The 16,431-nt window shown below is 36.9% G+C and overlaps 1 protein-coding gene and 1 pseudogene across 15 annotated transcripts in view; both read right to left on the bottom strand.

Annotated features, from left to right (window-relative positions):
• NEK10 (NIMA related kinase 10) overlaps positions 1-16,431 on the bottom strand; it is a 226,885-nt gene that overhangs the window by 131,227 nt on the left and 79,227 nt on the right. For all 15 annotated transcript variants that reach the window (XR_003141762.3, XM_025461041.3, XM_049100027.1 and 12 more), the window contains one exon: positions 4,449-4,524. Coding sequence is in view for 14 of the 15 variants with exons in the window: in XM_025461041.3 (XP_025316826.1) it covers positions 4,449-4,524 (76 nt within the window). In the remaining variant the exon portion in view is untranslated. The remainder of the gene's footprint in view (positions 1-4,448; positions 4,525-16,431) is intronic.
• LOC112668864 (transcription factor BTF3-like) lies at positions 9,473-12,767 on the bottom strand (annotated as a pseudogene).

The following is a 16,431-nucleotide window of genomic DNA, read 5'->3' as shown; positions in this document are numbered from 1 at the left end:
TTTTTAAAAAGGAAAAATTCAGAGATATGCTCAGCTTCAGACCCTGATAAAAACACACATGGATTTTTCATTATACTAAAATATAGAATGTGGGATATTCATATAATGGAATATTATTTAGCCATTAAGAAGAAGAAAACCCTGCCATTTGCAAACAACATAGATGAAGCTAGGGGATATTATGCTAAGTAAAATAAGTCACATAGACAAAGACAAAAAAAAATTATTTCATAGAAACAGAGCAGAGTGATGACTGCCCAGGGCTAGGGGGAGGGAGAGATGGGGAGATGCAGATCAAAGGACACAAACTTTCAGTTATAAGAAAAGAGTTCCTCAGATCTAAGGTACAGCAAGGTGCCTGCAATTAATAATATGGTTTTGTGTGCTTAAAAGTTGCTGAGGGTAGATCTTCTTGCAATGTTGCAAGAACACAAAAGAAAAAAGTTAACTATGTAGATGAATGTGTTAATATCCTGACCTCAATAATCATCCCACAATGTATATATGAATCAAATCGTTGTGTGGTGTATTTTAAATATGTACATTTGCCCATTTTTCCCAATTACTTAATAAAGTTTAAAGATGGCATTTTCAGACAAAGAAAAAAGCCCAGAATGACTCATTTTCACTTTTTTAAAAAACTTTTTTTCACTTTAATAATTCAAAATATTTATTAGAATTCTGTCAGTGTGCTCCTTCAGGCCCCAGGGAAACAACAGTGAACAGAACAGAGGAGAGCCCTACAGATATGGAGTCTGTGTATTAGTGGGAGAGATATACACAAACCGATGAAGATGTAACATAGTGTCAGAGAGAGGCAGGTGCTATGGAAATATAAAGCAAGAGAAAGGGATAGAGTCTGAGGAGGCTGCTGTTTGGGGCAGATGATCAGGGAACCTCCCTCCAGAAGTGGCATGAAAGCAGATACCAGGGGCGCCTGGGCGGCTCAATCTGTTAAGCATCTGCCTTCAGCTCAGGTCATGATCCGGGGGTCCCAGGATGGAGCCCTGAGTTGGGTTCTCTGCTCAGTGAGGAGTCTGCTTCTGTCCCCCCCTTCTCCCCCTTCCTGCTCTCTCACTCATTCACTCTCACTCTCTCTCTCAAATAAATAAATAAATAAATAAATAAATAAATAAATAAATAAATAAAAATTTTAAAAGATTTTATTTATATATTCATGAGAGACACAGAGAGAGAGGCCGACACAGGCAGAGGGAGAAGCAAGCTTCCTACAGGGAGTCCGATGTGGGATTCGATCCCCAGACGCAGATCACGCCCTGAGCTGAAGGCAGATGCTCAACTGCTGAGCCACCCAGACGTCCCCATAAATAAATAAAATCTTAATAAAAACAGTAAAGCAGATGCCATATGGAAGTAAAGAAAGTAAGGAAACTCTATTGATAGCTGGAGAAAGAGAAATCATGCAGGAACATTTTGAAGACCTGAAGAAACAGCAAAGGGAAAAAGTGATGGATTAAAAGTTTGTTATAGTCAAAAGAGGCAATTTTTTTTTAAGATTTTATTTATTTATTCATGAGAGAGACAGAGAGAGGCAGAGACACAGGCAGAGAGAGAAGCAGGCTCCATGCAGGGAGCCCAACGTGGGACTTGATCCCAGGTCTCCAGGATCACACCCTGGGCTGAAGGCAGCGCTAAACCGCTGAGCCACCCAGGCTGCCCAAAAGAAGCAATTTTCTTTATAGTTCATTGTGTCAGGTACTGTTTGTAACCATGTAAGTATTAGATCATTCATATAGTAAATACTTCTTGTGAACCTGTAAAATACCTCAGCTCAGTGCTGAGAATAATGATGCACAAAACCATCTGAGCATAACACAAAATAAATGAAAAGTTCCACCAAATGAAAGAAAAGTGCACGGAGTCTGTAGACCAGGGGAAATAAGTGTCGGCTAGGGGATTTCACCTGAGGAGACTACACTCCAGCTGAGTGGTAGAGGATGAGAAAGTTAACCAGATGGCCAGTGGGAAAAAAGAGTATTCCAGGCAGAGGGAGTAGCAGCATGTGCCAAAGCCATGTGGTCAGTGGGAACACAGATGCAACAGCTAGAAACCAATAGAGTAAGGTCAGGGCTAAAGTAAAAACAATGACTTGCCAGGGGCTACAGCATGCAGGGTTGCGGGCTTGTAGCACACTGAGGACTTGGTCTTTAAATAATGAGCAACTGGAAGCTCCTGAAGTGTTTTAAGCCATTTAAGAGTTCTGAGTTTATTACAGCATTTTTAAGAATGTAAGAGGTAGGGACACCTGGGTGGCTCAGGAGTTGAGTGTCTGCCTTCGGCTCAGGGTGTGATCCTGGAGTCCCCGGACTGAGTCCCACATCAGGCTCTCTGCATGGAGCCTGCTTCTCCCTCTGTCTATGTCTCTGTCTCTCTCTCTCTCTCTCTCTGTGTTTCTCATGAATAAATAAATAAAATAATCTTTAAAAAAAAAAAAAAAAGAATGTAAGAGGTACAATCAATGGTTGGGATTGCTTCACTTTATCTCTGCTTGTCCAAGTTTACCTACAGGTTTATTTTGATCCATCCAGTGGAAACTTCCCCAGCTTTGCTTTAAATTATCTAATGTCATAATGTGGATGGGATTAGACTAAGCAATAGAGTCTCAAAGAATTCCCATTCCAGGATTCATAAAAGTTTTCCATTCATATGAGCTCATACTTGCTTATTATCCAGAAATCACGAATAAGTGTTCCATGAAGAATGAGCCTAAAATGTTTCTCAGAGCTTCAAACTCTAAAATCTGTTCTGAAAACACAGTTGAATATAGTATGCAGACTTAGACTCTGGAATTGAAGTAAGACATACAAATAAAAAACGGAACCAAGGACCATAATTGGAGATAATTTTCCATGAGAAGGATAACAATGACCTGCCTCATAATGAATCAAATCAGAGGAAGGAAAGGAACTTTTATTGACCTTCTGTTCTAACACAATCAGTCCAGTGTGCACAAACCATTTATCTAACAGCTGAGATACAGAATAAAGAATTCTCTGAGGTACTTCCTACAACAGTTGATCAAGAGAACTTTCTTCCATTAAGTAAGGAAATAGCCAAGGAACCAAGGCAAAAGGAAATAGCAAAAGACACGGGAACACCAGACTCATCAAATTCTTGGGTCCCTGGAGTGCAGGGACAGGCATTCAACGTGCACACTAATAGGCTCAGAGAAGTTCGAGATTATACAAAGATTACAGAATCTGGTGGGAAACACTTTGAGGATAGCTAAAAAAGGCAATTTAAAAAAAAGGCAAGAGGAATGAGACCCAGAGCAAGGAAGGACCATGAAATATATCTGCTTTATTTTTGTCCAATTAACAAACTCAGAAAACGAGAATATAGAAAATTCAAAAGGAACTGGACATGTCACTCAAATTATTATGGAATGTCTTAAATTTGGAATAATTAAAACTTAAGATAATAACTAGCCAACAGTGTCAGAACCCTGGTAGGAACCCTGACACTGTTCTGAACATTCTTGTAGGAAAGGAATTTTTTAAATGAGACTGTTATTTACAGAGACTTTCCATTCTCCCTTGAGAAGATTTATTCTGAATCCTATCCCCAGGACTCAACTGCACAACAACAGAGTAGATTAAAAAAGAAGTTAGAAGTATCTAGATTGCTTGACCTGCTGAATAAGTTTTGGGAATATTTCCCTGAATCTGTTATGTCTACTGATGACTGTATCTGCTTGCTAATTTGAAAAGATTCAGACAAGTGAGATGTGATCAGCAAAAGGAGATTCTAATGGCCTAATAATTAATGGATTATAAAGGAACCCTCAAAGCATATTAAATAAGTTACAAGTGTTTCAATTCATCAAAATGTAAACACTCATTTACCCAAGAAGCAACCAACTTCATAAACATATGTCTAACTATCTTTGTCAGCATTTATTCATTCACACAATAAAATGTATCCAGCAGCACCTATTTTTTTTCCAGGTGCCAGGATATGCGTATTAGTACACACACACACACACACACACACAAACCTTTCTCTTGCTCTTGAATGCTTACAGGCAGACAAGAGAAAAATAGGCATTTTTCAAGTAGGTACAGTAAGATATTCCAAGTGTCACAGTGAATAGCGAGTCTACTAGTTCATTCGCAGATCCTTCAACAACAATTACACATCTACTATGTGCCAAGGATCATTGCAATTTATGAGGAATGAAAGTAGTTCCCAGGATGGACAGAGTTACCTTAAAGATGATTTTTTGTTGTTATTTCAAACTCACATAATAATGTATACTTGTAAAAAAAAATAATGTATACCTGTGTACATATGTATTTTCTGGGTAATTGAGGAAAACATTAAATAAGCTCCTTTACCTATAGTCATCTTTCTTTTGCGAGTCAAGACACGAAACTAAAGCCCCAATCAGGTATGATGTTTGAGAATCATAAAATAATTGTTCTTACCAGGAATACAGGATTGTTCCAACAACAGACGTGAGTTTACTGTTTTCTTGTTTTTGCTTTGCCAGCCCAAAGTCAGCTATAATTCACAAAAAAATGCAATATTATTATTATTGTGGTTCCTTAGCTTTTGACATTCCATACAATAACTATTGAAGTTCACAACAGAAAGCTGTTTAACCTTCTGTCAAAACGCACCATGTGCCAATCTTCCACACCATTCTCAGTCTTAATTAATAACATACATACTACAGGCCGTTATGCTATATATTTTGAGATAATAAGATTTAGCACCAAAAAACTAAAATAAGTCTTGCTGACTAAACAGTAGGGCAAAGTACTTATTGAACTAGTGATTCTACTTTTTAGGTTATCTTTATAATTTTCAAATAAATAAAATGAATCTGACATTTTAGCATATGCCAGGCATCATCTCAGCTGGACAGAAAACAAAAAAAAAAGAAAAGAAATTAAAATAAGGTAAGCCTAAATAACCACCACGGAGACCTGAAATCTGATACTAAACAGCATCTAATTGTACTAAGTCACAGTAAATAATGATATTCAGAATCATCTAAAATATTTACATACCAACAAAGGATTTTGATTTTTAACTTAGAACACCAAATACTTATGTTTAACATGACACTACCTGTACTTTTCAAAGCAATTTTAGATACTTCTCTTCTTTAAACCACTCAACAACTTAGGTCAAAGTGAATGATGGAAACAGATATTCTTCATAGCCTCACTATGCAGACTTACCTACGCTTGGAGAGATTTAATTACCAGGATTATGCAAAAAGTGTGGAACCAGGGCAAGAATTTAAGGGACTATGCCTAATAAGATTTCGTGTTCACAATATCACTATGTACAGTGCACCAAATATTTAGGGAATTTCACTGCAGTGAGCCTTAATAAGAGTATTTGATAATGTATCTATACTATTATATCTTTCAGGTTGAAAATATTCCAAAGACTTCAAACCAATAGTAATTCACATTATTAATAAAAAATACTCATTTACTAAACAACAACTTTGAAATAACACAAATTCAGCTGCTTACATGAATTGCCTAATTGAATACTACTAGCAATCCTGAAAGACAGGTATTATTATGGTTAGTGCAGCTTAGCACTTAAAAGCAAGAACTTGGGAACCAGCCTCCATTCAAATCCTTGCTCCACCATGTACTACCAGAGTAACTCTGAGCAAGTTATTTAATCTCCTTTTGCGGTAGTTTTCTTACCTCTAAAATAAGGATTATAATAGCCAATAGTAGTAAATAGTATAGTACAATAATAAAATCTGAGTCAATTAACATTTGTAAATGCAGGATAATACAAGTTAAACAACTGATGGTATCATTATTCAGTCTTTGCAGTCACCCACTTTATAAATGATAAAAATTAAGGCTCAGTTTACTTAGAGATTGAGTAACTTGCCCAAGGTCTTACAAGGAGAAATTAACAGTCAGATGTGAATCTGGCGTTACTTAATTCTAAGGCCAAATCCTTATCAAATCCTTATCAAAACCTAGTACTCCTAACAAAGGAAAATGAGGCCCAGATCATTTCAATAACAAATTCTACCAAATATTTAAGGAATAAATATCAATTCTACATAAACTATACCAAAAGATATAAGAGAACACTTCCCAACTCATTTTATAAAGCCAACATTACTCTGAGACCAAAGCCAAAGACATTAAAAGAAAAGGAAGGGCAGCCCCAGTGGCTCAGCGGTTTAGCGCCGCCTTCAGCCAGGGGTGGGATCCTGGAGACCTGGGATCAAGTCCCATGTCGGACTCCCTAAATGGAGCCTGCTTCTCCCTCTGCCTGTGCCTCTGCCTCTCTCTCTCACTCTCTCTCTCTCTCTCTGTCTCTCGTGAATAAGAAATCTTTAAAAAAAAAAAAAAAGGAAAATACAGAACATCCCCCATGAAGATAGATAGATAGATAGATAGATAGATAGATAGATAGATAGATAGATAAGCAAATAAAATCTAGACATAGATAAAAAGGATAATACATAGGGTCATCATGCCAGAAATAGAAGGCTGATTCAACATTTAAAAGTCTATCAAAAAATAAATAAATAAATAAATAAAATAAAAGTCTATCAGTGCAGTTTACCAAATTAGTACATTAAGGAAGAAAATCATATGACCATATGTATGAAAAGGATTTGACAAAATTCAACATTTATTCTTTTCAGAAAAGTATAAATAGCTATGCATTTCCTTAACCTGATAAGAGGCATCTATAAAAAGCTACAACCAACTTTCTACTTAATGTAAATAGTTTTCCTTTAAGTTCAAAAACAAGGCTGACTGTCAATTAGATTTGTTGTGATGATCATTCCATAATATATGCAAACATCAAATTATTATGTTTTACACCTAAAAGTAATACCATGGTATATGTCAATTACACCTATTAAAAAAAGAAAACAAGTAAGAGATGTGGCAATCGTGTTAATATATTTCTATATATGTTGAAGAGACCATCACATAAGTACATTATTTATGTGCCCTTAATAACTGAATTTTTTAAATAAAGCAAAAACATTTGTTTTCTTTTTCCTTCTGAAGAAGATGAAGACAAAGAGGAAGAGGTTGGAGATGAAGGAGGAGGAGTAGGAGGAGGAGGAAACACACTAGCCCAGTGGCAGAGAAACAAAAATCTAGGGATAATATGACAAAAGACAGGAAAGATCAATGGAGGGAAAATTATACAATTTTGTTACATAGTCATTAAAAAAGACTAAAATTAATAAAGAAAAAGTCCAAGCTCATGGATTGGAATTCTCAATATTACATAGATGCCATTCTTCCTAAACTAACTTATATAATTCCAATCAAATGCCTCCAAATATTTTGGGTAGAATTTCACAAATTAAGTATAAAATTAATATATTTAACAGAAATAGATTGGACCGAAAGGAGCCATGGATTTTGATAAAAAGACAACAAAGTTTCCTACAAGATATTAAAATTATTACAATGTATTATAATTAAGACAACACAGTATTAACTCAAGGACACAAAAAGGGGGAAAAAAAGACCAAGGCAAGAATGTCCACTCTCACCATTCTTTTCTTTTCTTTTTTTATTTAAATTCAACTTGCCAAAATATAGTACATCAGTAGTTTCAGATGTAACTTTCAATAATTCACTCTCACCATTCTTATTCAAGATTGTACTAGAGGTCCAAGTAAATATGATATTTACATACAAATCTTTGCAAACATAATTTTTAACTTCTTTTTGATGAATTCCTTGGAGTGAGATTACTGGATAATACACTAAATGTATGTCTAAGTTTTTTAAAAACCGTCAAACCAAAATATTTTCCAATGGTTTCTCACCAGAAATGTATGAGTTCTAGTTGCTTTTATATCCTCACCAGCATTTGGTGTTTTTGTGTCTGTTTGTTTGTTTGTTTTAGATTTTTTTCCCTCAAGTAAACTCTGGGTTCAAGGTAGAGCTTGAACTCATGACCACGAGATCAAGAGTCACATGCTCTACCGACTGAGCCACTCAGCTGCCCCTGTTGTCAGTTGCTGTTTTTTTTAAATTAGCCATTCTAATAAGTATGTAGTGATAGCTCAGTATACATTTAATTTGCACTTCCCTAATGACTAATAGTGTTGGACATTTTTCATGTACTTGTTTGCTATCTGTGTATCTTCTTTACTGAGGTACCTATTCAAAATTTGGCCCATTTTTTGATTGGGTTGTTTGGTTTCTTATGATTGAGCTTTGGATACAAATTCTTCATGAACTATATGATTTGCAAATATTTTCTCCCAGTCTGAAGCTTGTCTGAATTCTCTTAATGTCTTCCAAAGAACAGAAGTTTTAAATTTCAAAGACATTAAGTTTTTTTTCTTTTATATATTGTGGTTTTGATGTTGTAGCTAAGACATACTTGCCTAGGCCATATAAAATAGTCCAGGCTATACTGTTGAAAAGGTCAGATAAAGAAGAGTGTCCTGGAGGATGAGAGTCCCAGTTCCAGCCAAACTCCAGAGCCTACCTGCCAGCCACATGAGTGAGTATACACCCTCTACTCTGAGTCAAGCTTCAGATGCAGCCTGAGCTGACAGCTTCACTGAAACCTCATAAGGCATCCTGAGCCAGAGCCACATAGCAAAGCTGCTCCTGGATTCCTGGCCCTCAGAAATGGTGAGAAAATAAATGTTTGTTGTCTTCAGCTGCTAAATTTCAGAGCAATCTGTTTTACAGTAATGAAAAATTAATACAACCACTACCATCCTACTCCAATTGACCACAAGTGCTCACATAGGCTACAGAGCAACACTTCCTAAACAGGACTCCTGCTTCTATCGTTCCCTCCAAAACATAATTCTCCATGCCAGAGCCAAAATGATCTTGGAAAAAACTAGAGCAGAGACCACTACTTGCAAAGTTAAAATTCTACAAAGCCTTTTAATAAATACTAAGAATAAAAGCCAAGCTCCTATCAGGCATCTAAGACCATATATTATCTGGGTTTTCAGAAAGGTCTTTCTTGACCATACTATGATAAATATGTCTCCTTCTTTAATACTCTTCTATTACATTTATTTGATTCATATCTTTCATTATCTGATTTTTTACATTATACTGCCATTTAAAATCATTTAAAATCTTTAATCAAATTTCATCAAAGATTACCAGCCATATTACATGCGATGATTAGCTTTCTATAAACAACTTTGCTTTCTGTGTACAAATCAGTGTCAATGAAATAAAAAATTGTTTTTGAGGCAAAGAACTATATTAACCATACTTCAAACTTTATTCGCAGGCTTTGCTTCAGCTTAATTAGCTGCAAAGAATGAATTGTGTCTAAGAAAACACTGAAAAGAGCTACAGTGGCCAAGGGGCTTGACCTTAAAAATATTAGAGATCTGAATTTTATCGGATCAATGAACAAAATCATGAAAATCAGTCAGAATATACAATAGCAGCTCCCAGTAACTTCTTCAAGTTTTATTGTCCTCAGAAGTTGGCTCAATTCAGTTTGCTTCATTCTTGGAAGCCTCATCAAAATTCTCCACAAGATCTGGAGCTTCATCATCCCCCTCCTCTCCAGTAACCAATGGGGCTTCTCCATTCACAGACTATGTGGGCAGAGTTTCAGTCAGTCTTCTTAAACTAGTCAGACTGTCTGCACCAAGCTGGTTTAAGCTACGGGATAGCATTTCTGTCAGCTGCTTTGTCTCAGCCTGGCCTGTGATGGTGAAAGTGTTCGCTGCCAGGGATGCCCAGACGTAAGGGTTGGGAAAGTGGATCACTGCTCCTTGCTTTGCATATTCACTTCTTCAGTACTAGAGCTGTCATTTATCCCTAACTTCTTTAAGGAAACCTGAAGTTTTTTTATCATCTGCTGTAGCTGTTCCATGAACCACCTTCTTTCTGCAAGCAGTTGTTTTCCACCAATGTACATTGTCCTTGTGGTTCGGGGAGTTTCTCCTGGCTCATGATAGTTTCTTTCGACTTGTTGGGGTAGAAATGGGACTGTGAGGGGGACTAGGGTTCTATTTTTGTTTAATATTCACTTATGTATTTAGGGTATATCTTCCTAACTAGTATGAAAGATCCATACTTTGTGTTATCACTGTATATTACAGAGCTGTATCTTTTGATAAGTATATAGATATGTAGTTGACCCTTGAACAATGTAAGGGTTAGGGCTGCTAACCCCCAGCACAATCAAAAGTCCATGTATAACTTTTGACTCCCCTAAAACTTAACTACTAATAGCCAACTGTGGATCAGAAGCCTTATAACATAAACAGTCAACTAACACATATTTTGTACGTTACATGTAATATATACTGTATTCTTACAATAAAGTAAAAGTAGGCCAAAAAAAGTCATTGAGAAAATCATATGGAAGAAATAATACACTTACAACACTGAACCATATCTACTGGAAAAAAAAAAAAAAAAAACATGTATAAATGGACCAGTGCAGTTCAAACCCATGCTGTTCAAGGATCAACTGTATATGCATATCTATCTGTTTATCTTTCTATAAATATCTATCTAATATCTATCTAAATATCTATCTATCCTCTCAGTCCAGTAGTAGTAATTAGAAATGGTAGAAGGTTAAATTTTACAAAGTATTTAAAGACTATTCACAGGTTAGGGGCTCCAGGGTGGCTCAGTCAGTTAAGCATCTGACTTTTCATTTTGGCTCAGGTCATGATCTCAGGGCCCTGGGACTGAGTCCCTCATTGGGCTCCATGCTCAGTGGAAATCTGCTTAAGATTCTCTCTCTTCTTCTTCCTTTACCCCTCCTCCTCCGCTCATGCTCTCTCTTTCTTGACTAAATAAACAAATCTTTTTTTAAAAAAGACTATTTGTAAGCTTATTCACAAGCTTGCTTTAATCTTCCCATTTCTCTATTGCGTGTATTGGAGAAAATTAGTAGAAATAGTATAGCAGATCAATATTTTTAGAAGCTCACTATAATCTTAGCACACATAGATTTCATGTACTTACAATCTAAAATAATCCTTTGACATTTAGTTTTAGTGCTACATAGAAATTATCTTGTTTTTATAAAAATGCCATTGATTTTGAAAGGCAAAAACTAAGGAGTGGTACTCAGAAGGATTCTACTCACTCTATGTAATGTAGATAATGGCAGAAACTCGATGTCTACAAAAATACAGATAGTTGAGAAGTATTCAATAAAGAGAACAAAAGCTACTATTGTTGGCCATTTGGAAGATTTTGGTGGTAGCAATAATGTTTCTTTTACTCTTCCTATGTTTGTGATGATATTTGGAAGAGAGGAAAGGATTTATTTCAGAAACTGTGGTCATAAAAGTATTCATGTGGTATTATAGAAATTCAAAATGACAACAGATGACATTTTACATATAGCACATTATGCAAAAAAAAAAGTCAGTAAAAAATCTCTCCTTTGATAGAATGAATGATACAAGAAATGCTAAAACTGTAGACTGCGCTATTGCCTATAGCTGTCAACCTTCAGATGGAAAATGCATGTGGTCTGATTGAGCGCCTAGATTCTTGCTCTGTCATTTACTATCTACATGACATTGGATTCATAACTCAACTACTCTGTTTTCTCAAAAAATAGCCTATGAAACCAATCTTTTGCAAGGGGTTGTAAGGTTTTTCCATCCCTCTCCATACGGAGTTTTCACCTACCACCTGTGTCAGTAGCTCCCAAATTCAAAGCCATGCCCATTCATTCCCAGCTGTAGGCAGCACCTGGCCCTTTTGCACTCAACCGAGCTCATCATTTGCAGTCATGAGGATACCCTAAACAGCAGATGGCATCTCATCTTCCTCATTTTCTGGGTTTGAAATCTCTGCCTCTTCTCTCTTGCCCCTATGTTCATCGACTCCTCAGCTCTTGTACCTGAATTTTTCTTTTGATTCTGTGACCACAGTTTAAATGTGCCAGGGGCCCAGAACCTGGGTGCATCTCATCAGAAAACTTTTCTTTCTAGTTCATTCCACAGGTTATTAAAATGGAATAATCTACCAACCTCTGTCTTCATCACGCAAGCACCCATATAATTGCCAGAATGTTTCCTGACTGCTACTGTTTATAAAGTCCCCAGCTACCCCATGCCTTCAATACTGGCCATTTACTCACTGATTCACCCATATCTCCAATTACCAGATCAGAAACTATCCATACTGGCAAAGCCCATAGGGACCAGTGGTAGAGATACACATTAAACAAAGAATCACATATATAAATTAATAATTGTGATAAGATCATTAAAGAGCAGATAGATCTATGATGCTATGAGACAGTAACATAGGAAACAGCCAATCAGGAAAATCTTCCATGACAAAACAGTGATTGAGGTAATATATAATAGAGGACAGAAGTTAACTAGGTAAGAAGAGAAATTGGGAAAGAGGCATCCAGCAGAGGAACGTGCATGTGCAAAGGTCTTGTGATTAAGGAAACATGATCCATTAAAGAACTGAGAGAAGAACCTGTGATCAAAGGAGCATGTCCACCGAAGAACTAAAAAAAGGACAGGTTGGCTGGAGGATAGACAATCAGAGTCATGGCCAGATGATGCAAGCAAGACCCTGCAGGCCATGTTCAGATACAGATCCCTGGAAATATGGGCCAACTTAAAATGTCCACCTCAACAAAACTACTGGATTCATCCAAACCATTCAACACAGTACTTGATTATGAGCACCCCATGACCTCAAGGATGCCTTTTTATTTACCTGAATTGATCTTTCTGAGGGAATACTATGAAGAGAGTTGATGAAGAGATAAACACTAGAGCCAGACATGGGTTATCTCTGGCCCTCTAAATCTATTAGTTGGGTGATTTAAGCAAGTTTTCTAACTTCTCTCTTTTTATTATCTGTGAGAATGGGAATGTGCCTCAGATATTGGATGAGGTAATGAACATATAACTCTCATCCTATAGTAAATGCTTAAGAGATGTAGCTATGGTTGATTACTCCTTTCCTTCAAAGCACAGATAAAATGTCTACCATGATAAAAATGTCTTCCTTGAATAAAATAAAACCATGAATGATTGTGACAATTTCAGGAAATGATCAGCTGAAATCTCTATAGTGTTAGGCAATGACAGAGGCATCTACTTGAACATAACTGTATAATAGGCCAGAAAGATGTCCACCTTGCAACTTCCCCCCATTTACCACTCTGCTCTTTCCTTCTGCCTTGGTAAATGAAGGCCAACCTCCAACATACACAGTGACAAGATCGTCAGTAACATCCTCCCCTTGCAGGGCTCTGTAGGAAATTAGAGGGTTCTTGGAAAGATGCTCAACAAAGTCCTACCTCATTGGCACTTCCTCCTCTGAAGGCCACTCAAATTCCTAATCCTTGGCCCCAAAACCTCCCTCTGATCTTCTTCCAAATGAAGTTCAGCTGTTATTAATATTATTTTTTCTAATCCAACAAGTAGAATTCTGATAGAGTCTAAAATGGAATTTTCTGAACAGGGGAATGGGGAAAGGAGTTTAATGCTGGTGTACTGTGAGCTCTTCCACTGTCCCATCCACTCTTCCAAAGCTTCCTTCCCCAGTGAAGGCTCTTCCCTGGATGAGAGAGCAAAACTATTTCTTTTTCTCAACAGCATCATTATTTTATTAATTTCTATTGATGGAATTATTGTAACAAAGAGTTGTAGGATGAAAAGTTCAACCCCAGATATAAAAATAATTTCTGAATTCTAGGCAACCATATCTTTGCTACACAAACATCATTTCATTCTAGGGCAACTATCAGTAGACTAGATTCTCGGGGAAACCATTGTCCTTACTAAGTATGGGCTCTTCTAAAATCATTTTTCAATGTGGAGTTTGTTCTGATTACTATTACTTGGGAATAACAAATGAAATTTTAAACAAGTGGTACTAATATTAAGTAGGAGTCCTAAGGATCAGATTCTTATAAAAACAGGAATTCAGGCTCTTGCTTTCTCATTCTGTCTCTGTCTGTCTGTCTGTCTCTCTCTCTCTCTCTCTCACACACACACACACACACACACACACACACACACTGTTTATAGCATGATTATAGAACCCAAAAGGCTCCAATGGTGTCAGTATACTTAACTTAGGAGGCTGGCCAGACCGATCAGATGTGTAGTACCATGCACTGTTGAGTTAGTCTATGTAAAAATAGGTACTCCTACCCACTCACCGTGCTGTCTCAGAGAACATACTTGAGGAAAACTCAGAATGAAAATAACATGTCCAGAACACATCAGAGTTTACCCTTTACATTAAAAATTTCTCAGAGAACTAAATCATAACCCAATATGCCCATATGAAAACCCACACTAAAATAAACTTTATTATCCTTGATCTTTGTTGTTTTTATAGGCCTTATGAATCCAACATTGGTAAGATTTTAGTTCCAATTTTTTTCCTAAGATGATAAAGATTCAAGGCCTCCTTATTAGCTCATGCAGTCAATTATGGTGAGTTGGTACCACTAGGAGATTATAACAATCATCTGGTCAAGATCAGCACTTTCAGGATGTTCTGCTAGGACTTTCTTGGGACTGTCATTCTCATCTTTTCCTGGAAGTCAACTGCTATTCAAATCTCAGAATTGCAGGATGACCCACTGGTGGTGTGAGAATCTTAGAATATTTTTTTAAGATTTTATTTATTTATTCATGAGAGACACAGAGAGAAAGAGAAAGGCAGAGACACAGGCAGAGGGAGAAGCAGGCTCCATGCAGGGAACCTGACGTGGGACTCCATCCTGGGTCTCCAGGATTACACCCTGGGCTGAAGGTGGCGCTACACCGCTGAGCCACCTGGGCTGCCCTCTTAGAATATTTTTTAGAAATTAGATTTGACTGAATTTGTTTCAGTGTTTCTTTATTTCACATGACCTAATAGGAATATAAGGAAACTGGTAGGCTTGACAGAAAATATCCTTGCTTTCCTAGTGACATGAAGGCAATTTGTTGACTGAGAGAAATTTTAGAAATTATGTGGCTACCTTACTATGCAGATGCTGTTAAGATATGCAACACAGAGATTCAGTATTCTGTGGTCTTTTAAGAACACTCAAAGTTCCATGTTGGCTTAGACTTAAATAGATACTGTATCTGGATAATGAGAAGTAAATTACACAATAGACTCAAAGCAAGACAGGTCAAGAGACCTACAAAAGCTATAAACACACTCATTATGTGCCTATTTAGCCAGGAGACTTTTTAGAGCTATATGAAATAATATGCATATAAGGACTTTGACTTCCCTATCAGAAGTACAACACTAATTCATTTTTCCTATAATGACATAGATTTCTCAGCAGCAATTGAGCCAACCAAAATCATTTAAAATCTTCCAATCCTCTAGAAAACAATTAAAATGCCAAGATTCTAGCAATACAAGAGAGGTCTAATTTGATTTCTCAAACTTTGTTGACACTCAAGAAAGTAAACTCTTTCCTATCATACTTAGGGTTACATTATTTGCTCAGATGCCACTGGGAATCACTTGTAACTTTCCCCATTTATGTACCAATTTTCACCTGAATCCTCAATTCTCCTTACATTAAACATTCTTCCCACAGAATCTTAGCTGACAGATCAAGGTCTCAAATCCAAGTATCTTTCCTAATCATTACTTTTTATTTGTAATTGGCTTCTAAATATTTCTGTCTGGGTGTGTTTTAGTTCATTTGTTCATTCATTCATCTATCCATTTATTCAACAAATATTATAAAGTGCTTTTGCAGAAAGAAAGTCAAGAAAACTAGTTTCCTTTACCTCAAGGAGGGAATGGCAGTAAACCACTATCCTATGTGCTGAGACAGGCAAGCTGCCCTATATTCTAAGAAAAGCAAGCCTGGTATACTAAAGGAGCCCAGAAATAGAACCTGTCAGATGTGGACATCAAAGATGCCACCTGGAGGAACAGCATTTGAATTGAGTAGCAGAGGGTATTCCAGGCGGAGAGACCACTATGTTGGAAGTCACAGAGGTATAGAACCACAGCATGGTCTGTTCAGGAAGGAGCAATTTGTCCCATGAGGCCAGAGCAAAAGGCAAATGTGAGATCATGAAGAAAGGAGAAGAAAGGACTTTGGATGCCCAAAGGAATGTCATAGGGAGCTACCTGAAGGACTTTAAACAGGTAAGGATATGATCAGATTTCTACAGCAGTATGTATAAAACCTTACAGCTTAAATTCCCTCACCCAATTCTCTGGTATCACAATCCTCACACTCAGACTTGTTCTCACTCTTCATTAACCAGGCACAAATTCTGAAATACTGGGTCCCAAATAACTGCTGAATCTAATCCTTCTGCTAAATCCTCTTCTTCTGCTGCCATAGATAAAACCCACATTACATCTTTCGAGGACAATTACAAGAGTCTTTGGTGGCAAATACTGCAGACTAGCTCCCAAAAAGCCATTAGCCATCCCTTTTTTATTTCCAACTACAGAGGCTGAA

The sequence above is a fragment of the Canis lupus genome, chromosome 23 (assembly GCF_003254725.2).
Source record: "Canis lupus dingo isolate Sandy chromosome 23, ASM325472v2, whole genome shotgun sequence".
NCBI classification, from domain to species: Eukaryota; Metazoa; Chordata; class Mammalia; order Carnivora; family Canidae; genus Canis; species Canis lupus.
The sequence above is the reverse complement of the archived record's forward strand: the minus strand, read 5'-3'. Positions and strand labels throughout refer to the sequence as shown.